The sequence below is a fragment of the Cyprinus carpio genome, chromosome B6 (genome assembly GCF_018340385.1).
Source record: "Cyprinus carpio isolate SPL01 chromosome B6, ASM1834038v1, whole genome shotgun sequence".
Taxonomy (NCBI): domain Eukaryota; kingdom Metazoa; phylum Chordata; class Actinopteri; order Cypriniformes; family Cyprinidae; genus Cyprinus; species Cyprinus carpio.
The window spans coordinates 21,380,937-21,404,872 of record NC_056602.1 but is presented as its reverse complement, the minus strand read 5'-3'; the positions used below and the strand labels follow the sequence as shown (position 1 = coordinate 21,404,872).

Here is a 23,936-nt window from a genome sequence, read left to right as displayed (position 1 = left end):
AAAAGTGCAGTATTGGGAACGGAGTGCTTACTGGACGACCCGAAAACAAGCATTGTTCCACCACCAGATGCTATAACTGTAGGAACATAACTTAATATTGACAATGAAAACTAGATGAAAAAATGTGTAGTGAATCTAGAAATGCCGCAACTAAAAATTTTATTAAAAAATAATAATAAGAAAAAAATTTTAAAAAAAAACACGACTTGCATTAGAACATTTTTTCTCGTTGAATAATAAGGATGGAAACTCAGTAACTGTGGAAGACCTGGCTGCTGATATTCAGGCCTGGAGCAGAAAGCATCAGGAAATCATAGAACACCAATCAAGCCGAGGTGTATCTTGGTCCGGGGTAAAGAAATTGGACAAATACTTGTCCAAGTGCAAATATGTGATAATGAATGTTCATTGCTTACAGCGCGTAACATCATAAGGTACTGCGTGTTTATGTTTAAGTTACTGGAATGCAGACTGTGAGGGAAGGATTGGGTCAAGACATCATTTTCCATTACATGGGGATTAGAAAGATGACCAGGTACAGAAATACATAATCAAATAAAAATAACTATACATTTTTATATTTAAACATAAAAAAAAATATCAAAGACCTTACAGAACCATGTTCCTAAGTACTGTTTATAAGGGCAATTTAAACTAGAATTATGGTCACAAAAGTTAAATCTTTATTACTATTTGTATACACTTAATGTTAATTACAGTATCAAATTATGTCTGGTGAGTTATGCTACATACATAATAATAAATGTAAACATTTCTAGGAGGGCCTGCAGGACGTGGTTAGCGATCATGCAGAGAGTGCTGACAGCCACCTTCTTGTCCTTCTCTGGTTGGCGATGTTGGAGGGGGTGTTGATCGTTTCAGGAGACTTTGTTTCAGAGAATACCTGAAATCACTGGAGCAATGCCAATGACAAGGGAGCCAGGCCACACTAAAGAAAGGTATGTTATCTAATATATAGAAACTGCACATTTACAAGCAGAGATGGCATAGTAAACTACTGAAAAATGAATTCCTGTTGCACCCTGGTGACAAATTTGGAGGTTACTTTGGGACACCCAAAAAACATAGAGTTGAAGGTGGAGCACATAAGGGCCACAAAGAGATGTTAGTCACTGTATGATAAAAAAACAACAACAAAAAAACAATACTACTCAGGACCAGGACGACAAGATTTCTATGTCTATTTAATTGTTTTGTTAACTTTTCAAAAATTTCAGGTTAGTAAGATGTTTTTTTTTTTGTTTTTTTTTTAAGAAATTTATGCTTTTATTTAGCAAAAATACATTCAATTGATTGAAAGTGTCAGTAAAGACATTTAGCTTGTTAAAAAGATTTCTTTTTCAAATAAATGCTATTCTTTTGAGCTTTCTGTTCATCAAAGAGTCCTGCAAAAATGGATCATGGTTTTCACAAAAATATTTAGAGGCACAACTGTTTTCAGCATTAGTAATAATAATAATAAAACAATGTTTCTTGAGTACCAAATCAAATTATTTCTGAAGGATCATATTACACTGAAGCCTGGAGCAATGGCTGCTGAAAAGTCAGCTTTGCCCTCATTGGAATAAGTACATTAAAAAAATATTGAAATAGAAAACAGATATTTTAAATCATGTTAATAATATTTCACAATTTTACCTTTGTACTGTATTTTTGATCCAGTAAATGCTTTCAGATACATTTTTTCAAAGATATTAAAAACCTTACAGACCCCAAACTTTTGAACGGTAGAGGGTATGTTTTAAATAAGAATATTTTATTTATTTATTTTAATTTTTTGGTCATGTCTTGTAGGAAGTCGGTTTGCTGGGCGGACCCTAATGCTTTCTGGCCTGAAAGGGAAGATCATGTGCGCTTGTTTCTGCCTGTAATCACAAGCTCTCCTGCAATGGTTTTATTTCTGCAAATTGAACATACCGTTGTGCCAAGTCCTGGACACTGGCCTGTAAATCATTTAGGATACTCAACCTCTGGAGACATAGCAGCTCACAAAACATATAGCCCCTAGAACATCTTAAATAGTTGAGTGAGTTGTTTTTAAATAAATCAATTGAATCAATGATTCTGATAAGACAGCCACTAGTTTCATGTCTGAAATAAGCAGTGTTTTAAAATATTCTTTTGAGTCATGTGATTCACTGATTCATTCTTGCATGAAAAAAATGGTGAGTTAGTCATTCAAATTCTTTTGAAACAATTTTGAAAATTATAGTTTTTTGATGTTGGTGTTCATTGTAGTTTTTTGATGCTTGTTTTTTAATGTGGAATTTTTGAAAAAACTATTTATGTATTTTTATAACTTTACTTTTTTTATTTAAATTGTATAGATTTTTTTTATATCAGATTTTTATAAACCATCGCATGGAAATAATATCTGTTCATCCCCTATTATTTTATCTTTGATTGTTTTGTATTTGTGTTTTATTTCTGTATTTTTTTTTTTTTTTTTTTTTTGACTTTCTAGAAAGTGAATTTCTACCATTAGATGGCGGCACACAAACGCTGAAATTCTACTGTTTTTAACTACACAGGTCTTTGCTTTTTTCACTCAACATATTCTCCTCTGTGACATGATGTGATGTTTGATTTATTAATAAATGTACAATTTTCTCTCGATATTGTTTTTTTTCATGTATAGTATGAAGTATGAATGTAGAAATTACTTGTGTGTGTTGTGTGAATAGAACTCTGTTTTCTGTATTCCTGACACCCCAGGGTATTTGCATTAGGAAGTATAAAGCAGAGTGATTTGTTTGATGATACAGATCAGGACACCTGTGAAATGAGAAAACAGAAAGAGCACACTGTAGAAGAGAGACGTCAAAGATAGAGGATACGAATTTTGAGATGTCACGACTGAGTCCGCTCCTATCGACTCGTGAGAACGGTCTTCTCTTCAGTTTAATAAGTCATGACTGCAGTGTGAGTTTACTTTTTTAAATACCTTTCCTCATGCCTTTTACTTATTTGTTATGTTATATATTATCAGATCTAAACACCATAATTATTTTAAAAAGAATTTATACTGTGTACTAGAAGTACTGTTATTGCACTTCCATTATTTATTGTTAGTATAGTGTGTTACTTGAGACCTATGTCATTATATGACATAATTTCAGAAGAGATATTTCAAATGACATGAACTTTTACTGATATAATTTTTTATTATATATATATACTACATTTTATTTGATTTTTCAGCTAGTTGTCAAAGCAACAGTTCTCATTTTTATTCAGTTTAACTTGATGTTCAAAAATAACTAAAATTAAAATGTATATATATATATAGAAAAATAAAAACAAATTCAAAATATGAACAAAACTTTAATAATATTTCAATGATACTAGAATAACAGTGACTGGGACACCCAGACACTTGGCTGGTGTTTTATGCTCTTTCCACACACTTTTTTCGCTTTATCTGGAATACACAACCTGATCCTAACCACTGACCACTGGTTTTTCTGGTTTGTAGCCAGAACACATGGTGGTTATTTTAATGATTCACAGATATAGAGCCTCTGAGGCCAGTCGTAGTACAGACACATACAATTGTTTTTCAACTATGCAAACCTATGCAAATGGCATATTTCCCACAAAACTGCATATTTGTACAGACAAAAAGGTACTTAACAACCACTGACTGCACTGTCTGCAATGCAGCTGGATCTGTATTTGTGGTTAAAAGTGTATTAATTAAAAATATATATATTGTGTATCTGTGATTATGCACTTTACACTCAAAAGTATATATTCACAGACACACTGTATATGTGTGTGTGTGTGTGTGTGTGTGTGTGTGTGTGTGTGTGTGTGTGTGTGTGTGTTCGTGTACATTACAGGTTTTAGCATGTGGTATTGTCCAGCTGGTAATGGCAGCCCCTCCACAGAAAAAGGAATGGAAATTTCACAGTTCTGGAGTATTATGTCTGGTGCAAGATAAATCTGTGCATTCAACATTCATGAGAGTCTACTGTCTTAAGGTGAAGCTAACAGATAGAATAGAGAAAGAATCAGAATTTCTTGAAATCAGCAGTGGAAACAGTTTCAGGAAAAATCTAAAATGAAAACATTGTTTCTAAATAATTTTGTGTACATTTCTCTTTAAATTCTACATTTATTCTACATTCTACAAATTATACATCAATACACACAATCTGTTTTTATATATTTCACACTAAACATCACAACATTCTCGCAAATGTAATTACTCTCTCTCTCTCTATCTTGTTAGTGGGATTACTTTATTTTTTTATTCTGCACATTCTCAGAAATGTCTTCTACAAAGTCTCTATTATTTTTTGACCCACTTCCACCACTCGTTCATGTGCAGTGTTTCTGGTTTTGACTTTTAGGCTGTGTCATGATGTGTGACCGTGGTATTTCTCTTTCTTTTTGCAGAAAGCCAAGCTGCAATGGGAACAGGAGCTGTATACACCATTTGAATACTCAGAAACATGTCCTTATTTCCATACCTTCCCTGGTGATGTGAGTGACAAATTAATTGCATTGCATGTATGTGTGTAAGTGTTTTTATGTGCATCCATATGTGCACGTGGATCCACATGCTCAACCAAGCATATTAAATCTCACAATTGACTAAAAAAAATGTAAAAATGTTTTGTAAGGTTGAGGCTTAGGGGATATAAAATATCATTAGCTCAACAGAAAATTAGCTTTTCAATAGAAAAGCAATAGAAGTCAATAGAAATCCTCATCATGATGAAAACCAAATGTGTGTGCATGCAGAAGTTTCAGATAGGAATAAACTTTGCGGATGAAGATGAAGCCAAGCAGTTCTACAATGCTGTGCAGAAGCAGATCAGTGACAACAAAGGTCAGATACTCTGAACTGTCCTTGCAAATCACATTAAAATAATGAATGTTGTGCCAATGAATGTTCCTCTATTCTCCAGCATCTTCAGTACTTACACGCAGATACAGTGTGGGTGGAGTTTCTGACTGGAAAGAAAAACTTGACAGTTGTCTTAGAGGAAATGAATTGCAGAAGAGGTGAAAAGAAAAACAGACATAGACAGGCAACCAGGGCAACCATGGGTTTTAGAGCAAATACTATTTCAGTTTATATACTTACAATTTTGATGTTCAATTCAATGTGTTACTTCCTGTTTATTTGTAATTGTAAGATTTATTGCAATTTCTGAATGAAAATGTTGAAAAGTAAATCCCACAGTAGTATTTTTTTTCAGGCTAGTTGGGTTCTGATTATGTTTGTTTTTTGTGGGTTTAATTCTGGCCATAGGTTTTCACTCAGAAGTTCATCCAGAGTTCCACAGCGTCTTGATTCAGATGCAGCACTTCCAGAGAGCAAACCCACAGTTGCTAGCACAATGTCCAGCCAATCACATGACTCACCACTGACCCTCTCTAGTGTTAATGAAGAGTCTATGTCGCTCGCCCAGAGGAAAGGGCCCCTCCCACCTATTCCCATTCATGCCAGGATAGCCACGTTGAAGTTTAATCCCAATGCTAGCGTGCAAAACTTTGACTCCACTGTTCCGATTCCATCATGGGTGCCACCCCCTCCATCTTACCAGGCCCCCACGGTCCATCCAAGTTCAGTTGTAAGTATGTGTATATTATATTGTATGATATACAGAAATGTGCGTAAATACCTGTTTAATGTAATTATATCTAAATGTGTTTGTTGTAGATTAAAGATCCCTACTCTGCTGGAATGAAGCACAGTTTTCATTATAATGGTAACTCCTCTGTCTAAATGTAATTCAACTCAGTTTTCTCTTTAAGGAATATGTCAGATGTATTTCTATATTTGCAGCTGGCATTGAGGAGGAATCTGGCTATGATGACTACCTTTAAAACCACCATCCTCTCCATCATTTAGGACTTTATGACTCAGCAACAGTGCGCTATGGTCCACACAAGCACTTAAAGATGGAATATATCTTTATTAATTATATCATATAAATTTCTGCAGAACAACTATAGATTTTTTAAAGAATGATTAATGAAGTAATCAAAACTAATAAAAAACAGTAGCACATAAGAGTTTCTGAAACAAGATATTAAACCATATAATGCTAAACCTCTTCTCTGAACTAATTTCACTTGTTCTTAGTTCTTACAAACGAGTGTCCAAATACCTTGTCTTAATTTTGAACAGTGTATCTATTGTTTTAAAATTCAAAACATGAATAAATAATTTTTTGTGAAACTTTTTGCTTGAAATTGTACTTGTGTGTTATGTTGTAAATGGATATTCCTCCCAAAAATGAAATTTCTGGGATCATCTACACTGTCATTCCAAAACTGCATGACTTACTTTCTTTTATGGAACATAAAATATATTTTGAGAAATGCTGTTCCGGTGTTGTTTGGTTCCCAACATATATTTTATGTTCTGCAGAAGAAAGAAAGTCAAATAGTTTTGGGATAGAACAACATGAGGGGGAGTAAATTACGTAATTTTCATTTTTGGGTGTAGAATTCCTTTAAAAATAAATGGCAGTTGGTTTTATATTATAGGCTACACTGACACTCACACAGTTTAGGTTAGGTTTAACTATCCAAATACTTTTTTGGATACTATTTACCACAGTGACTTTACCCCATTTACGTAGGTACAATCAATCAGGTGTTTTGTTAGAGGTTTGATGACAGTGTTAGTCAATGACAGCACAAAATGTAATATGTTTTGCATGATAGTGACTGATAAATCAACAGCTTTCAGATTTTGTCAAAACAAAAATGTTAGCATTATCATCACATTCCCCCCTTGATTTTAAGTTGAACCGTGTGCAATACTGCTGGTAATGAATGTACATTTACAAGATGAACAGTATGTACAGTACAGTTACTTTAAGTGGATTAGAATAAGTGGGTGTAGAAAGAGAAAGAGACGTGTTGGTACTGTACTTCTCCATTATCCATGTGCACAGCTCATTTTAATTAATCTACCCTTTAAAAGTAACTCATCTGGCCTTATATAGTGAGAGTGAGTGTTATAGGCGTTACTCTGCCCTCACTGTCTCTCTGAAGTCAGGGACTCCCATGTGGCTGTTTTAAGACGCGCGTCTGTTATCTAAATACGCACGCAAATCCTGGATATAAAACGCCGTGAACTGGTGCGCTTCTAAACAATGTTTCCAAGAACCAACGGGGACAAGCACAAGCTCTTCCACACAGTCTACGCCTGAACACGTTAGCTCTTTAGAACCTGGAAGATGAGGAACACTAGCCGCTTTCGAGACGGACAAGACCGCGACAGGACAGGTAAGACACGGCATCTCTCCTTCTTCTTCAGCAACCGTTTCTTTGCGGTCAGTTGTATTTGTCACGACCATAGGAAATTTTAAACAGTGTGTGCCCGAGGAGAATGTTAAAGAAATACTTGATTCATGAAATATAAAAATATTTCTAATAACCAAAGCACTCACATAATTATCTAACAATGGAAATAACGTGAATATTGGATTTTGTCAGTGATTTGTTGGCAACTGACAAAAATAAGACAACTCGTGATTTTGCGAACACTCACAAAGTACATGTACAGGTAAATCTCAGTAGCTGAAAGCATGATTGTTATTCTGCTATTCACTTTATTGATTTGTTGTAATGTCATGCATGGGACAAGACTACTTATGGTCAGGGCAAAGTAAACAAACTTGATATTTCAAACAAACTAAACGTTAATTTCTTGAGAAAATGAAAGGGAAATGGAATGATCACACAAACTAATTTATTTAGTTTTTACAGTGCCCAAACATATGCATTTTGTCTCTTGCTGAAGTAACTTTATATTATATTCAAATATAGTAGCAGCATGGGTTAAATAAGAATTTGCAATGATGAAATGCAGACACTCCTATTATGGAATAAGACAGCTGGCATGAGTGTGCATGAGTGATGGATGTTAGTGTGGGTTATGAGAAATTCTGGGAAGCCTTTGTGTGTGTGTGTGTGTGTGTGTGTGTGTGTGTGTGTGTGTGTGTGTGTGTGTGTGTGTGTGAATGCATTTCACTGTCTTAAAATAAATTGCATGGTATGCCTGCTTGGCTTAGTCAGAGTTGCAGCTACACTGTTACTCAAAATAAAGCTAAACCATGATACAGATGTTACTTTGTACTTTTGTACTGTGCATAAAACCCCGTTAATATATACTGTTTTGGTTTAGTTTGAGATAAAAGGGTGGACATGGGTTTTCAAGCAGATTTGATGAGGGTGTGTCAGTAATGACCCTATTGGTGGGTGGGTTACTATGGTAACACGCCCTGGCAAAATATTTCAGGCCTTTGTGTAAGTGCTAATAAATCTTTCTGTGCTCTGTGACCCATGCTCTTAATCTCTTTCTGTGTTTATCTGTGCTTCCCTGAGATATCTGCATCTTCCTTCTATTTGTTCTCTCTTTCCTTCTGTGTATATCCACAGAGAGTTGTTCCTCTTGTGCTTTCTCCTTTTCCTCATGTTGTTTTTTTCTTGCGCATGTGTGGCACGCTCTCCATCCCTGTCTTACTGTCTCTCCCTCTCTGGTTATCTGTGTGAAAGTTCAGCTCCATTCCTCCAATCCCATTTAAGGATTCAGATCTGGCTCTGTTTTACATATGCGTTTGTGTGAAACAGTTCATGTGTCATGTCCAATGAAACAGGCCTAGTATGTTGTATGTGCAAAGTCTGCTGCATCATTAACTGCATACTTGATGCACTTTCAGCCCACTTACTCACACAAAATGCTGTCATGCCCATCATATGTTTCTGAGTTTAAAAGGCTGTGATGTCACAGGCTGCTGTGTGGGCGGTTGACATCTAGGGGAAAGGAAAAAGGAAAGAAATTGCCATCAACTAATCTGGGGTGCGTTTCCCAAAACCATAGTTGCTAACCTGTTAGCAACTATGGTTTTGGGAAACGCACCCCTGTTCGTCCAGCGAACATTCAGTGTAAGTTCATATCAACTCTAAGAAAGGATATTTTCATGGCCACAGAAATTATCTTTCCTACAGTATTAATGCATTAGAACATGTTCCTAGATCAGAATCGTAAAGGGACATTATTCACAAGCAGTGACAGAATCAGAAACTCATGTAGTTGGTGCACAAAATTTTATTTATTAAACATCAACACACATAACTAATCTAAACCAACAAACATACAATCACTCATATATGCGGGAAGGGCAAGTGAGGCTGGATGAACAATTAGAGAAACAAGAAAATGCAGCTATGGAAAAGGAGTCCTTTAACCTTTGAGTGAAACCATCAGCGCCGTTTTACAATGGGGTCTATAGCTTATACTAAACCTCTCTTTCATTTAATTAAATGTACGATACTTGCATTGCCTTGGTCGTTGTGCCTTGACCGTTATGCCTTGACCGTTAAACGAGTGATGGTTTCAAGGTTTGGACTTGCGATCACATTCTTCCAGGTTTGAAGGGTGATGAACTCCAAAGATGTTCTGAGTCGATAGGGATTGGGAGTTTCTTTCCAGGTGGAAAGTGAAGAAGAGCTTAGTGAGACATCAGCTGAGATCCTAGGATCTTTTTTAAATGGAAAGTCAAGGCCGAAGCCTAGCACAAACTTAAGGGTTCCAGAAGAGTTCTAGCTCACATCCTTATCTTCTCTGAATCTAACAGAACTGCAGACTGGCTGTGTCGAGGTCTGCCAGCCGCGGCTGCGTCGGCTCTGGGACTTAGGAACTTATTTAGGGAGAAAAATTCTCTCTACATACTTTTAGGTCGTAAAGTTTATCTGATCTGTCTGAGGTTACCATGGTAACCAGGAGCCTGGCTGTTGTTCACAGACATATACTGTAGGCACAGAGTCTGGTGTTGGGTGAGGGGTCTATGATTGTTTGTTAATTTAATGAATAATTGATATGTTAAATCTAATGTACAATCGTGTGTCTGATTGGTCCAAATGCTATAAACAAATTAAACAAATAAACAAAATTTTAAACAAATTACTTTCTCTGGGATAAAGAGTCATGCAGTGTGCCAGAATGTTTTCTATACAATTTTAAAGGAAACATTAAATTTGTCAAACTAAAGAAAATTTAATAGTGACATCTTTTCCAAAATGTGCATGTGAAAAGCCATCAGATCATAATATTCAGAAAACAGCACTGCTTATTTTACTGTAGTAGATTATTAATCATTCTATTCTGTTTATGTTCTGGTTATTTCCCAGAGGATGTTGTTAAAAGACTTGTACTTGTTCCTTCTGAACTTGTTCCATCTGAATGTGTATCATGCTAACAACTAAGACTAAACTGAGATAGATTGTTTTTCCCAACAACTTTTTGTTTTGTAATTTTGAACAGTTATATTGACATAAATTGTATAAATACAACAATTTAGCTGGGAGTTATTTTTGTTGAGATGCATTATAAAGGGCAGATGGGGAACTATAAGATTATATAAAGTATAATTACATAATTCAATTATGTTTAAGTTTCTAACCAAATTCTAATCAAAGTTATTATTACCCAGAAAAAGTATTTTTATATGTGGGATCCTAGTTTGGCTGACAGCCTGAGTGCTGGGTCCCTGGTTATTTAAACAAGTAAATGTTCAGCTATTTGTTAGCCCCTTACATGTATGCTTCTCATAAATAGTGAATATGTATATAAACACCCTTTTAATAAACAGAGTAGAATAAGACATGCAAATGTAAAAGGAAACCAAACTGGAGGCAAGAACAGCTGGTACTTCTTGCCCAACTGGTTAATGAAAACAAGGACATAATCAAAGGAAAATCTGGAGTTGGGATAAACTCCAAAACCAAAGGCAATACTTTATAAAAGCTAATTATCATCAAATATTTCCAAAATGTTTACGTTCCGAGGCAGATAGCTGGCAACAGCCATTGTAGGAATAGTTTGTGGTTTGTTCTTACTTAGGAGGGGAATAGTCTACTCCTAATGTTACACAGATTTAGGTGCTAGTTTTAGAGCTAAAATGCTTTGTGAAATACTTTTAGACCAAAAATGTAGGAGTCCTAAATTTAGGACTGGCGCCCATTATTTTTAAGATTTTCTCCTAAATGGGTGAGTTACAAGCTACTTTTAGCCTTAAGATGTTTTGTGAATACGGTCCCAGGTCCACTTAGATAATGAATGAAAAAGATAAAGAAATATATTCAAGGAGTTTGTAATCTCATTAATTAGTGACACTTAGCCTGCATTTTAAAATCTTTATTTGAATGTGGCAACATTTTATTTTTAAACCTTTATCTTTACTTTAAACTATTTCTATGAATAAATCTCTGACAGAGACTATCAGCCAATCACTGTGTGGATAGTTAGTAAGCATACTGACATCATCCATAACAACGAGGTCAACCCCGCCCTTACTCTTAGTTTAAGACTTCTCTCTGTTTCTTAGTAAAAGTTTGTCTCAGCAGCTTTGTGAATAGGTTTTAAGAGAAAACTCTTAGCTAAAAACTTTTACTGCTATTTAGGAGAACTCTTGGTGGTGAGACGAAATGTTGTGTGAATACTTATTAATTCTAAAAGATATTCTTTAATTATCACACAGGTGGAAAAAATATTGTTGTTGAGTTCTTGAGCAGCTTGCTGTTGTCCCACCTGTCTAAGGAGATTAGTCCTCCTGACCCGCTGACTGGACACTATTACCTTTTCCCCCCTTTCTCTTCATCCCCTATTTTATTTCTTTGCAATCTAGTTAAAAATAAAAAAGGACTGTAGTGATTTTTAAGTGTAATTAAGACATATACATTTGACAAATATCTTGATTTCACTTTAAGGTCTACTACAAGGCTTACTATATAGACACACACAATATAATTTATTATTCAACCACAAGATGGCCCTATTCGCCGTTTGTCATGTTGAACCATTGTCTGTTAAGGATATCCTAGGACAAGCCAGGATATCCTTAGTCCCTGCAGCAAAAAAAACAAACAAACAAAACAAGCCAAAAACAAACAAACAAAACCCTCCGCCACTTTAGGATTGGACACAGCTGACCTTTTGATCTACAACCTTATATTTGCGATTGTTTTATGAACAAATATAAATTGTGGATATGAATGTTAACATTTTTTAAGTTGATCCATTGGACTGGAAAATTAAGGAAAAGTAGCAGAGAACAAGAAAGGACAGCAAGTGAACATATGGGAAGCATAAGGGAACTGTCTAAAAAGCAAAATCTGGTTAAAAAAGCAAATTTTACTGGATTTTTTAAACCTTAAGATAGGTTAGAATTACGTTTTTAGATTGCTAAATAATTCCCATAGTTTCATTTGTGCTGTTGCATTATTTTAAAGACTCATACTGTTATATTTACTTTTATTTATTTATTTTAACGTGGAAAATTCACTGAAAAAATGGTGTAGAAACTATTTCAAATGCTTGTAAATTTCACAAATAATTACAAAGAAACAGCAAGTAACACACTAAATTAAATGTGAAATTTATAAGTAGAAAGACCATCACAGTATAATCTTGTAAAACCTACTCCAGTAATCTTTGTTTTATTTACAGCTTCGAAAAATATTTTTTTTCCAGTGTAGTAATAAAAAATATAGGTGTGTCCAGACTTTGGTAGTGTACATTTGCTAGTTTTGTTGTATTATAAATTCTTATACATATTAGCTAATGTTTCTGACTGTGTAATGGCTAAAATATAAATGCAGTAGGCAGTATGTTTTTTATGCCTATAGTAAACACATGTTTGTATATATGTATAGACATATTATGGAAAGCCGTTTTAACATTTAATCTATAAGCCGTACTAGTATCTATTTTCATGCTACTAGTACTTATTCATTAGCTATTAAGGCTTATTCTTTAGCTACTTGTGCTTATTCTTTAGTTAATAGTGTCTTTTGTAAAGTTGCTAGTACTTATTAATTAGATACTAGTTCTTATTTATTAGTACTTAATCCAGTAGTGACTAGTATTTAATTATACTCTTCTTATTAAGAAAAAATAGAACTAGTAGTACTTATTTTTTTGTTACTAGTAACTTTTTAGACCAGAAATATCCTGAACTTAATTAGATACTAGTACTTTTTAAATTTGCATTTCTGCCCAGTATGGTAATCGTATGTTGAATATTAATGAGCCAGCAATATATAGGAGAGAGATTAGACAGGAAACTAAAACAAGGAGATGGATGTGCTTTTTTGAGAAAACCAAATAGAAAAGAAACAATTATTTGTACACAAGCAGTTTTGTAAACACTGTAATTTTGTAAACATAGTAGCCTAATGTGTTTGTTGGTCATCGAGTGACCTCTGGTGGTAGGATAGAGATAAGACACCAATTTTATTATCTGTTATTTTCCTATTTTTCCTCCATGAAAAACAATAAATATCATACCAGGACTGTATGTTAACTTTTTTTTTTTTGCATATAGCACTGGTGCTACAGACATTGCATTTTTTACATTAATATTCTGTACAGAGCACACTGGTGCTATAGATACATTAATGATCTGCACAGGGCACACTGGTGCTACAGACACTGAATGATTTTACATTAATGTCCTGTACAGGACACACTGGTGCTGCAGACACTGAATGTTTTTACATTAATGTTCTGTACAGGGCACACTGGTGCTACAGACATTGAATGTTTATACATTAATGTCCTGTACAGGGCACACTGGTGCTACAGACACTGAATGTTTTTACATTAATGTTCTGTACAGGGCACACTGGTGCTACAGACTGTACAGGGCACACTGGTGCTACACACACTGAATGTTTTTACATTAATGTCCTGTACAGGACACACTGGTGCTACAGGCACTGAATGTTTTTACATTAATTTTCTGTACAGGGCACACAAAATCCAAACCATGTGGTTTTCAGACAAACATTTTCTTTATTTAAAAAAAGGCCAAAATGTATTAATTAAAAAAATAAAAAAATAAAAAAATAAAACACTCGGTTTGCTGTACTTGTGGGGCTGCACAATTTGGCCAAAATGTTGCTTTTATATATCAATAAAACTAATAATGATTATGGTTATTATTTCTAAATAAAAACATTAAACATAATAAGGAATATTACTTTTGTAATAACACTATTTCACTATAATATACAAAACTGAGTATTTAAGAATAAATATAATAATAAATATGGCTGCAATAAAAAAAGCACACTTCTTTTCCCTGGAGAAAAACATAAGGGTTTGCAAATGTTTACCTCAAAGTTCGTAATTATTTTTGTTATTTTTTGTGTTTTTTTTGTTATTTTTAGTAATATTATGATGTAATTTATTTTTCATTCATACTCGTCGCCGGAGGGCGGCGTCACGCAGAAAATCCACAAGTGAGACTCATTGATGAAGTTTCAGGAAATTCAGCTTTCGCTGTAGATGTAGCCTAGTAGCTGAATAACATGCAGATGGATGTTTTACTGAAGAAACATGAAGAAAATAAACAATGACTGTGACAATATATGGTTTTATCTGCGCTCTTCAAGCAATCTCGCATATTTTTGTAAGAATGAAGTTTAAAATGCATTGCTAATCGATATAGCCTTTATCACTGTATAGAATAATATAAAGTGGCATGATTTCTGCCTCATTCTGTTTAATGAAACCATCTCAGATTACAATAATACGTTATTTCAAAGACTCGACTGATGTTGTGAAGTGAATTTGGACTTAAACATATCATTATACCGTCATATATATATATGAACAACAGGTTTGTAATCTTTCCTTGTGTTTTCATGGTAACCAATTAGCAAGATAGGCTAACATACAAAGCCAGTAAGCCTTCCTTAACAAACAAATTCATTCTGCGTATTGTATTACCATCTGGACTCTGATTGGACAGTGGAGAGGTACTCATGTTTATGTAATGATCTGTTTAAATTAAGATATCTCCAAATACATTCTCAATAGTGACTAGTATCTATTTAAAAATTACTAGCATTCATTGTATACTAGTACTTATTTTTTAGTTAATTGTATTTTTTTATTTTTTTTTTAGATACTGGTACTTATTTAATAGATACTAGTAGTTATTCATTAGGTACTAGTACTTATTTATCTTTTGTAATTACTACTAGTAACAATTGTTTTCTTACCAGTCAGATCTGCTTTTTTTACTCGTCTTATGTTATGACTAGTCCAAACGGCTACAGTAGAGTTCAATTAAAAAATTTACTTGTAAAATAAAAATCGAGTAAGTACTATAGTAACATTTTGAGTAAGTACTATAGTATCTAATAAATGTGTACTAGTATCTATTGAATAAGTACTAGTATCTAATAATAAGTACTAGTATCTAATGAATAAGTACTATTGTCTATTTAATAGGTACTAGTATCTAATGGACAAGTACTAGTATCTATTTAATAGGTACTAGTATCTAATGGACAAGTACTAGTATCTATTTAATAGGTACTAGTATCTAATGGACAAGTACTAGTATCTAATAATAAGTACTAGTATCTAATGAATAAGTACTATTGTCTATTTAATAGGTACTAGTATCTAATGAATGAGCACTAGTATCTAAAAAATACATACTAGTACCTAATGAATAACTACTAGTACAGAAAAATTAAGTACTACTCACTAGTGGAATACATACTAGTCAAAACTGAATAGTTGATATCTCCATAGAAGTCAATAGCAAAAATGTAAAAATTTGTTACTAGTAACAATATAAAAGTTACTAGACACTATTGAAATAAGTACTAGTATCTAATGAATAAATACTAGTATCTAATCAATAAGTACTACTACCTAATAAATAAGCACTAGTATCTAATAAATAAGTACTAGTGACTTTACAAAAGACACTAGTAGCTAAAGAATAAGCATTAGTACCTAAAGAATAAGCACTAGTAGTTAATGAATAAGTACACGTACTTAATGGAAAAGATACTCGTATCTAAAAAATAAGTACTAGTACCATTAAATTAGATACTAGTGCAGTTTAAAGATTCAGTGTTAAAACGGCTTGCCATATACAAGTAATTGTGCAGAGTGCAGACATCTCAAACTAAATCACCCATGTAAGTGTATAGAAAGCATTTTTGTTGAAAGCACAACAGACCTGCTTTTATTGGTGAACCTATACTTTCTATGTATATATTTATAGGGCAAAGTTCTCAGTAATATTATTAAGGTGTTTGGTGTCTAAAAAGAACAGAACGTTCAAGTCCCGTTAAGATGTTTACCTCGCTGTGCACCTCTCAGCGCATGCCTCCTCGTGCAGTCTCTCTGCCATTCTATTGGTCGATTGCTTACTGTCGAGGGGCTTTGATTGGACAAAGATATATCAACATTCACGAACCATGTGCACTTCATGTGAGCAGTAGCTGCAGAATTGTTTTTCTCAAACTTCTGCGATCATTTCGAAACTTTTTGTTTGCCCCCTTCCTCATTTGTTTTTTTTTTCAGTTTGGCCACACCATTGAGTAGTTTTACGGTAGATTAGATACAATGCGGTATTTATAGTGTAAATTGTGTAATTTTCAGCGAATGGGTGCCCTCTAACCAAATACTAATATGATGACATACAACAATTGTTAAACGAGTATAACATATTCAGTGAGTTATTACGGATTTTGTATATGCAGTGAACCACGGTGAATGTATGTATTAAAGTGCAGATGTGCTTGCATTGTGGAACAATTAAGAAAGACATTAAAACTGTTTAATTAAATCTAATTATACATTAAAAGCATAGAGTCATGTTAAAGTTGTCAGATGAAGTTTTTAATAATAAAAACTAACTGAGACTTGTTATAGCACTTATCATTGCTCTTTTGTTGATTTTGATTGCTTCCATTGTCCTCATTTGTAAGTCGCTTTGGATAAAAGCGTCTGCTAAATGACTAAATATAATGTAAAAAATTATTGTTCAGCTTAATCAGTATTCACTTTAAAATAAGCTGTTTTAGTTATAGAATAGTCACTAGGGCTGCATAAACTACTCACAAGTTAGTTATCAAATTTTTATTTGCCAATGTAATTTGTTTTTTAATGGTTTAATGGTTGTGTTCATGCAACTGGTATTTAATTATTGTCTAATTATGAAACTTTTACATTAGTTTTAATACGTGCTACAGTTTTTTAAGTAGGGAGTGGGGTGTTTTTTCGTGCGAGTTTTTTGCTGGTATTACGGTACAGTCGGTCATTGATATCGCTCAGCCGATATGACATACATCCCACCGCCAGCAGCTCAGTCCTCTCACCGTCCAGTATCAGAGAACAGGCGATCATCTGTGAAGAACCGGGTCATGTTAATACAGACAGGATAAGTTCCACAGAAGATGTTATAATGGCGATTCCCAGAGAGCTCACACAAAACCCACTGCGAAAAATATGGATGCCATGCAAGAACGGGCTACCGGAAAAACACATTTCTCAGAAAAGAGGTATGCTTGCTTTCTGTACATGCCAGTTTTTTTACGACTAACTTACAAATGATCAGAGACAATGTGGTTAATGTTATATCAATTTATAATGTTAATTTTGGGTGAAGTTGTCCCAAACGCTCTCATTTTTATAAATTCCCGCGTAATTTACAATAAGTTGCATGCACGCGCATCTTTTATATTTTATCTCTGGTTTAAGTACAAATTTAGCAGAATTCGTGTGTGTTGTATCTTTTAGGTTTCTTAAAGTCATCATCTGGAGTTGAGTAATAAAATGCTCTCGGGTGCGGAAGTAACGTTAATGGTGCATGTTCAATATTTAGCAAGATTTTCACTGTATGTGCTCTTTTGTTGTCTCATTGATTGATTTAGCATGTAATTTCTAAGAAGAAATATGAATAGAAATTACATGATTAGTGCTTTGTAGGCTTGCATCTATCACTAGCACTAGACAAGCACTATAATGTAAGTAAACCCAGTGACCCCGGGCTTAGTAGGCGCAGCGTATTAAGACGGGAATGATGCAACCAGGATGCACCGAAACCTGCTCAGCCTTAGATATTAGTTAAAGTACAATAAGCTACACTGAAGCTCTAATCCAAAATCTGTAGTATTTACGTTAACAACCGTATATTTTCTCCCAGTGTCTCTTAAGCTTTGCTTAGGAAAAGACTGGCAAGCGTAAACACTGAGTGTAACGCTATCTATGTGAATAGCGTGTCCAATGCGTCGCACAAAGCCGAAAGTGCTGTATCACCATTAAACTCCGTATACTCTCCCTCCATTTGCGTATTTACTTCATTTATCAGTAACAACTCAGCATCACGAGCATATCAAATTAATAATTTGCACTGTGAGATACCAGCATAGCCCGAGCATGTTTTCAGACTGGTACAGTAGCTGCGGGCATTGTGTTGCGTAGCTCGTGTCCTATTGGCTGAGCCCTGGTTGTAGACGCTCTCTGATTGGTCAATGGCGCATCAACATTCGCTGCCCATGTGTGCAGCGTGTGAGCAGCAAACCCATGATGCTGTAGTACCAGTGCTTCCTAAACCTGTTCTGGAGGACCCCCTGCCCTGCACATTTTGTATGTCTCCCTAATCAGACACACCCAGTTTAGTTCTTGCAGTCTCTACTAACAAGTGATGAGTGGAATCAGGTGTGTTAGATGCAGGGCAGGGGGCCTCTAGGACAGGATTGGGAAGCACTGCAAAGCTTATGTTGATCAGTTCATTGTCACCCTGATGATGAACATCATGACAGAGAATGTGACCTAGTGTTTGTCATTTAGCTCCTGTTTTGATGAACCTAATGAAACAGTTCATTACAGTATGCTAGTCTATTGATTATATATTTCCACACTAAAAATATGGGAAGGTCCACACTAAAAATCTTTCGATCTATATATATATATTAGATTCTACACTATTTCTAGATCACTAATCAAATAAAATTGATATTGATAAAAGGAAATATTAAATGGTAATTTTGGAATTATTACATAGTGGAAATTGTGCTGCTTGTTTTTCTGTTGTCTTGTTTTGAATGAAAGATGTTTTAATGTGTTTCTCTCCCCTCAGTTTGCCTCAAGTTAAAAAAAAACTATGAACACATGCTATCCTATCCTATTTTGGTGAAAGTGGTGTACCTTGTAGTTTTATTCCCTCTGTGAAGTGAAGTGGTGTGGGTGAGATATAAGGGTTGTGGTCTGACTTTAGGCATATCCTTTAAATTCCTTAGGGCCTGTTGCATTCAAATGGGCAAAAAGTAACTGTGCAACAGTTGAAGGTTTTTCCAGATCTCTGTGGCCCCAAAGCTGCTGTCATACAGGATTTTTAGAGGAAGTTTATAGCCTTTTAAAGAGCAGGTTTGCTAAGCGAGGTCATTTCTCAAAGACTACTCTTGTAGGGATATACTTAATTATATGCTGATTTTCATCTAATTGGCAGATTCATTTTGAACTCCATGAACCTGACACTGAATGAGCTGTACTTGCAGCTAAGACTGATGCTGAACAGTCAAAGCAGGATCTGTATTTAATTAGTCAGCAGAGAAGTGACTGCATTGGGGTACACAGTGCACATGATCTCTCAGTATCTGAGGAACCTGACTGATGAGGAATCAGCAGACATTGAGAAGAGCTTGATAACCGGGAATAATGATTTTCATTTGGTGAAATACAGAAAACAAAAACATGAATAATATGCATCAGGAGAACTGATGCAAATGTATCAAATAAATGGATGATCTGCAGAAATTATTTGGTTTATGCCAGTATCTGGTTGAAAATGAAGGTGAAATGTAAAAAGCCGAAGACTATTAAATAAAATTTCACAATATCCAGAATACTCTCATTGAATGAGGAAAAGTTAACATTTCTTCAGAGGCTGTAGAGACGCTGTGTGTATGTTCCCCTGACCAACAATAGTCTGCATAGTGTGCTCTGACAGATTATTCATACCAAATGAAAACAAAACAAAGAGAGTATTCACTCTCTGTACACAGAAAAGCTTATATTTACAGACACATTTTTATTCTCTGTCTCTCTGTGTCTTGGCAGTTTGCATGACCAACTGTCCCACTCTCATTGTGACTGTTGGCCTGCCAGCGAGAGGCAAAACCTACATTTCTAAAAAACTCACACGCTACCTCAACTGGATTGGTGTACCAACAAAAGGTACGGTAAAATGCACTCACAGTCCAAAACATTTTTACATCCCGTATACAGTGACTAAATCAGTGTATTTTGTGCAGAATTCAATGTGGGACAGTATCGGAGAGAATGTTTGAAAATCTACAAGAGCTTTGAATTCTTTCGCCCTGATAATGAGGAAGGGCTGAAGATAAGAAAGTAAGAGTCAGCATGGTTTCCATTTGTGGATGCTTGTTTTCTTATATCTTTGCTGTGGTTGTGCATTTTGTGTTATCATACGATTTAATTTCTTATTTTTATTCTGTTTTAGGCATTGTGCTTTGGCAGCACTCAATGATGTCAGACAGTACCTCAGTGTTGAGGGCGGCCAGGTTGCTGTGAGTAGTTTTGCATTTTCATTAATTTTATCACACTGATCTATAATTTATACACTACATTTCATTAAAGCATGGACACATTACATTGATCAAAAGTGACAGAAATAACATTCATAGAGTTTTCAAGAGATTTCTATTTCAAATGAATGTCACATTTTCCACAAAAATATTCAGCAGTTCAGATGTTTTCAACTATGACAATAATAGGAAATGTTATTTGAGCACCAAAAGCATTATATTGATAAAAAGTGACCATAAAATGTAATTTAATAAAAGATTTCTATTTCAAATAACTGCTGCTCTTTTTATTTGCTCCTTTTTATTTTCTATTCAACAAAAAATCCTTAAAATATTAAGCAGCACAATTGTTTTCAACATTGAGACTTTTTTTTTTATATATATATAAAAACATTGAATCTTATTCAGGGGTGTGTTGATTTTTTCTTTCAGGTGTTTGATGCCACAAACACAACCAGAGAACGGAGGGCCACCATCACGAGATTTGCAGAACAAAATGGCTATAAGGTAAAACACAACATTCATAAAACGTTGGCATTATTTTGTGTAGTTTTTTTCACCATTTTACTTTTCTCTTTATTTTACTACCATCAAGTCTCTATTTATTTTCAATTAGGTGTTTTTTGTGGAGTCGGTGTGTGAAGACCCCAACATTATTACAGAAAACATTGTGGTAAGGCGACGTTTAAAAATTGACAAGCGACATTTGACAACTTGACAACTTGTAGTACTCCTGTGATTTCTAATGCTTTCTAATGTAAAGCATTTTTCTTCAGTACATTAATTATTATTATTTATCAAATTATCCCAGCATTAATTTCTCCTTTTTTGTGTGTCGGAGAGCAGCAGGTGAAGCTAGACAGTCCGGACTACACTGACTGCAACACTGAAGAAGCCATCCAGGACTTTATGAAGAGGATCAAATGCTATGAGAAGAGCTACCAGCCACTGGATGAAAACCTAGACAGGTCAGAAATCAGATTTAACTTCTTTCCTCTTTCTTAGAATGTGATCATGTGTCTATTTATGCATTTTGTGTGTAGTTGCTTTAATGCTGTATGTTTTGTCTTACAGAGAGTTGTCATACATTAAAATCATGGATGTGGGTCAGCGGTATCTGGTGAACCGTGTACTCGACCACATCCAGAGCAGAATCGTTTATTATCTGATGAACATCCACATCACACCACGCTCCATCTACCTCTGTCGACATGGAGAGAGTGAGCTTAACGTCAGAGGTCGCATCGGAGGGGATTCGGGCCTGTCGCCCCGCGGTAAAGAGGTGCGTTATGCTTTAGGTGTCTGTGAAAGAGTGTCTACAGCATTGATCATTTTGATTTCATTACCTGTTTCTTTTCTCGTATGTTTTAGTTCGCTCAGTGTCTAGGGAGGTTTATACAGGATCAGAATATAAAGGATCTCAAGGTGTGGACGAGTCAGATGAAGCGGACTATTCAGACCGCTGAGGCGCTGGGTGTACCGTACGAACAATGGAAAGCCCTCAATGAGATTGATGCTGTAAGTATTATATGACAGTGTTTTCTATGTTATTCCATTTAAAAGTGCCAGTGTAGTGACTCTCAGCATGTGTGCAGGGTGTTTGTGAGGAGATGATGTATGAAGAGATCCAGGAACATTATCCTCTGGAGTTCGCCCTCAGAGACCAGGACAAATATCGCTACCGTTACCCTAAAGGAGAGGTGTGTTGAAAAACTATATTTACATTCAGCTACAAAGGAACCTCATTAAATCGAAGAAAATTGAACGTTTCCGCTCTTTACAGTCTTATGAGGATCTTGTCCAGCGATTGGAGCCAGTCATTATGGAGCTTGAACGGCAGGAGAATGTGTTGGTTATTTGTCACCAGGCTGTTATGCGCTGTCTGCTTGCTTACTTCCTGGACAAGAGTGCAGGTGTGTAGATGGGGACATGCCATGGTTAATAAAATATTTGCATATTGTAATATTGTTATCTTTAACCTTTCGTTTGCCCTCCAGAAGAGCTGCCGTACCTGAAATGCCCCCTACACACAGTCCTGAAGCTGACTCCTGTGGCCTATGGTGAGAAACTCTCCTATCTTACACATTTAAGGAGCATGTGTACAGCCTTATAGTTGGTACTTCAGCAAAAAATGAAATTTAACATCATTGATCACATGTACGGAGCCCTGCTCATGAGATGTCAGGGGAAAAACACAAGATATTTTGGCTACAAATTCTTATCAGTAATGGACAGAGTCGGACTTATAACCTTGAAGGTCGCGTGCTCGAGTCTCAGGTCCAGCAGGATTTGAATAATTAGTTCCCTTAACCAAATAGAAACAAGGGAACTAATTGGATACAATGTGGCCAGAATTTATCTAAAACAAACTAATAAATGTTAATCTTAGTCGTGAGAATAACCTCTTAATTTGTGGCCATGAATTTTTTTCCATGTGCAGAACTCTGTAAACATGTCAATCTTAACCGCTATTATATTTTTTTCCATCGATCAAAAAATGATCAATGCAGTAGATCAATTCCTGCAGAATCTGTTTTCCGTGCAATGGAAGTGGATAGGGACTGGGCTGTCAGTAACAGAAAAAAATACTGTGACTCATGCAATGTAGTCAAGTCTTCTCACTTTGTATCATAGCTTTTTTTAAGGAACATTCTGAGGTCATTTCAGGTTTTCTTTTTATGAGTGTACTATGCCTTTAAGACCATCTTGACTCTACAAGAGTAGTGACAAGTTGTTCTGCATTGTCCTGTTCTGTGTGAAACAACAGCCCTGACAGTAAAAACTAATGAGCAGTTCAACATGAAGAAAAGAATAAGGAGTGCCGGCCTTGATAAAGTAGTTTCATGCAGCCAGAAATGGATCGGAGAGTTCTGTTACGGCCGTGTTTTATGAAACATGTTTAAAAAAAATTCTTGTGAGAGCTCTTTCCCCCGACATTTTATCTGTTGAAGAGCTAATTTAATTATCTGGAAACGTGGACTCTTGAAATGTACTTGAATGTAACCTAGATTCTGTCCTGCATTAGGCTGCAAAGTGGAGTCGATCTATCTGAATGTGGAGGCGGTGAACACTCACAGAGACAAACCTGAGGTGAGAAAACCAGTCATTTTACATATTTAAATATTCATTCTTATGATATTTGGAAAAATAATTCATTTTTTCTGACTGTGATAGAATGTGGACATTTCCCGTCTGCCAGAGGAGGCTCTTTTCACTGTTCCAGCCCACTACTGACCGATGACATCACATCCTGTACATCAGCAACACTCCATCAGGCTGCTCCATCCTTTTTATGTGACTCCTCTCGTTGGTTTCTGAGTGTTTAGAAACGCTGGGCAGAAAGTCAGTTATGAGTCCTGAAGATGAGCAACTTTAAGCCTCATATTTGTATTATCCTGTCTTCTCAATTGCCACATAGGTGACTGGAATCCAGTTATTGATTAATAACCCTAGTGTTGGGGTGCGAGTGTGTATGTGTGCGCGTTTGCGCGTGTAGTTCTGTGCTTTAGGTCTGTGCTGGCGCA

General features: G+C 35.3%; 2 protein-coding genes across 4 annotated transcripts; both read left to right on the top strand.

Annotated features, from left to right (window-relative positions):
* The first annotated feature begins 2,805 nt into the window (after window positions 1-2,805).
* LOC122137692 (proline-rich protein LAS17-like) lies at window positions 2,806-6,286 on the top strand. Of its 2 annotated transcripts, XM_042726221.1 has the most exons (8): window positions 2,806-2,943; window positions 3,864-4,004; window positions 4,423-4,509; window positions 4,771-4,858; window positions 4,938-5,034; window positions 5,285-5,606; window positions 5,696-5,744; window positions 5,822-6,285. In XM_042726221.1, exons 1-8 carry the CDS (start codon window positions 2,869-2,871, stop codon window positions 5,860-5,862), a joined length of 900 nt encoding a protein of 299 aa, XP_042582155.1. In that variant the 5' UTR covers window positions 2,806-2,868; the 3' UTR covers window positions 5,863-6,285. The 2 variants fall into 2 exon arrangements, with proteins under 2 accessions (XP_042582155.1, XP_042582156.1); XM_042726222.1 differs by lacking the exon at window positions 2,806-2,943 and having other exon boundaries at window positions 3,802-4,004; window positions 5,822-6,286.
* A 761-nt stretch (window positions 6,287-7,047) lies between these two features.
* Window positions 7,048-23,912, top strand: LOC109091540 (6-phosphofructo-2-kinase/fructose-2,6-bisphosphatase 4-like). Of its 2 annotated transcripts, none has more exons than XM_019105313.2 (14): window positions 7,048-7,275; window positions 19,925-20,041; window positions 20,119-20,215; window positions 20,328-20,394; window positions 20,845-20,919; window positions 21,029-21,085; window positions 21,259-21,380; window positions 21,487-21,694; window positions 21,784-21,930; window positions 22,008-22,112; window positions 22,196-22,325; window positions 22,410-22,472; window positions 23,438-23,502; window positions 23,587-23,912. In XM_019105313.2, exons 1-14 carry the CDS (start codon window positions 7,227-7,229, stop codon window positions 23,644-23,646), a joined length of 1,362 nt encoding a protein of 453 aa, XP_018960858.1. In that variant the 5' UTR covers window positions 7,048-7,226; the 3' UTR covers window positions 23,647-23,912. The 2 variants fall into 2 exon arrangements, with proteins under 2 accessions (XP_018960858.1, XP_018960859.1); XM_019105314.2 differs by lacking the exon at window positions 7,048-7,275 and adding an exon at window positions 17,127-17,364.
* The last annotated feature ends 24 nt before the right edge of the window (window positions 23,913-23,936 follow it).

Excerpts from the sequence above, each read along its gene's own strand:
- LOC122137692 (XM_042726221.1), top strand. The coding sequence starts at position 2,869 with ATGTCACGACTGAGTCCGCTCCTATCGACTCGTGAGAACGGTCTTCTC. Across the intron at positions 4,005-4,422 it reads TGAGAGTCTACTGTCTTAAG|AAAGCCAAGCTGCAATGGGA; the intron begins GTGAAGCTAACA and ends TTCTTTTTGCAG. Across the intron at positions 5,745-5,821 it reads GCACAGTTTTCATTATAATG|CTGGCATTGAGGAGGAATCT; the intron begins GTAACTCCTCTG and ends CTATATTTGCAG.
- LOC109091540 (XM_019105314.2), top strand. The coding sequence starts at position 17,268 with ATGGCGATTCCCAGAGAGCTCACACAAAACCCACTGCGAAAAATATGG. Across the intron at positions 20,216-20,327 it reads GAAGGGCTGAAGATAAGAAA|GCATTGTGCTTTGGCAGCAC; the intron begins GTAAGAGTCAGC and ends ATTCTGTTTTAG. Across the intron at positions 23,503-23,586 it reads CTCACAGAGACAAACCTGAG|AATGTGGACATTTCCCGTCT; the intron begins GTGAGAAAACCA and ends TGACTGTGATAG.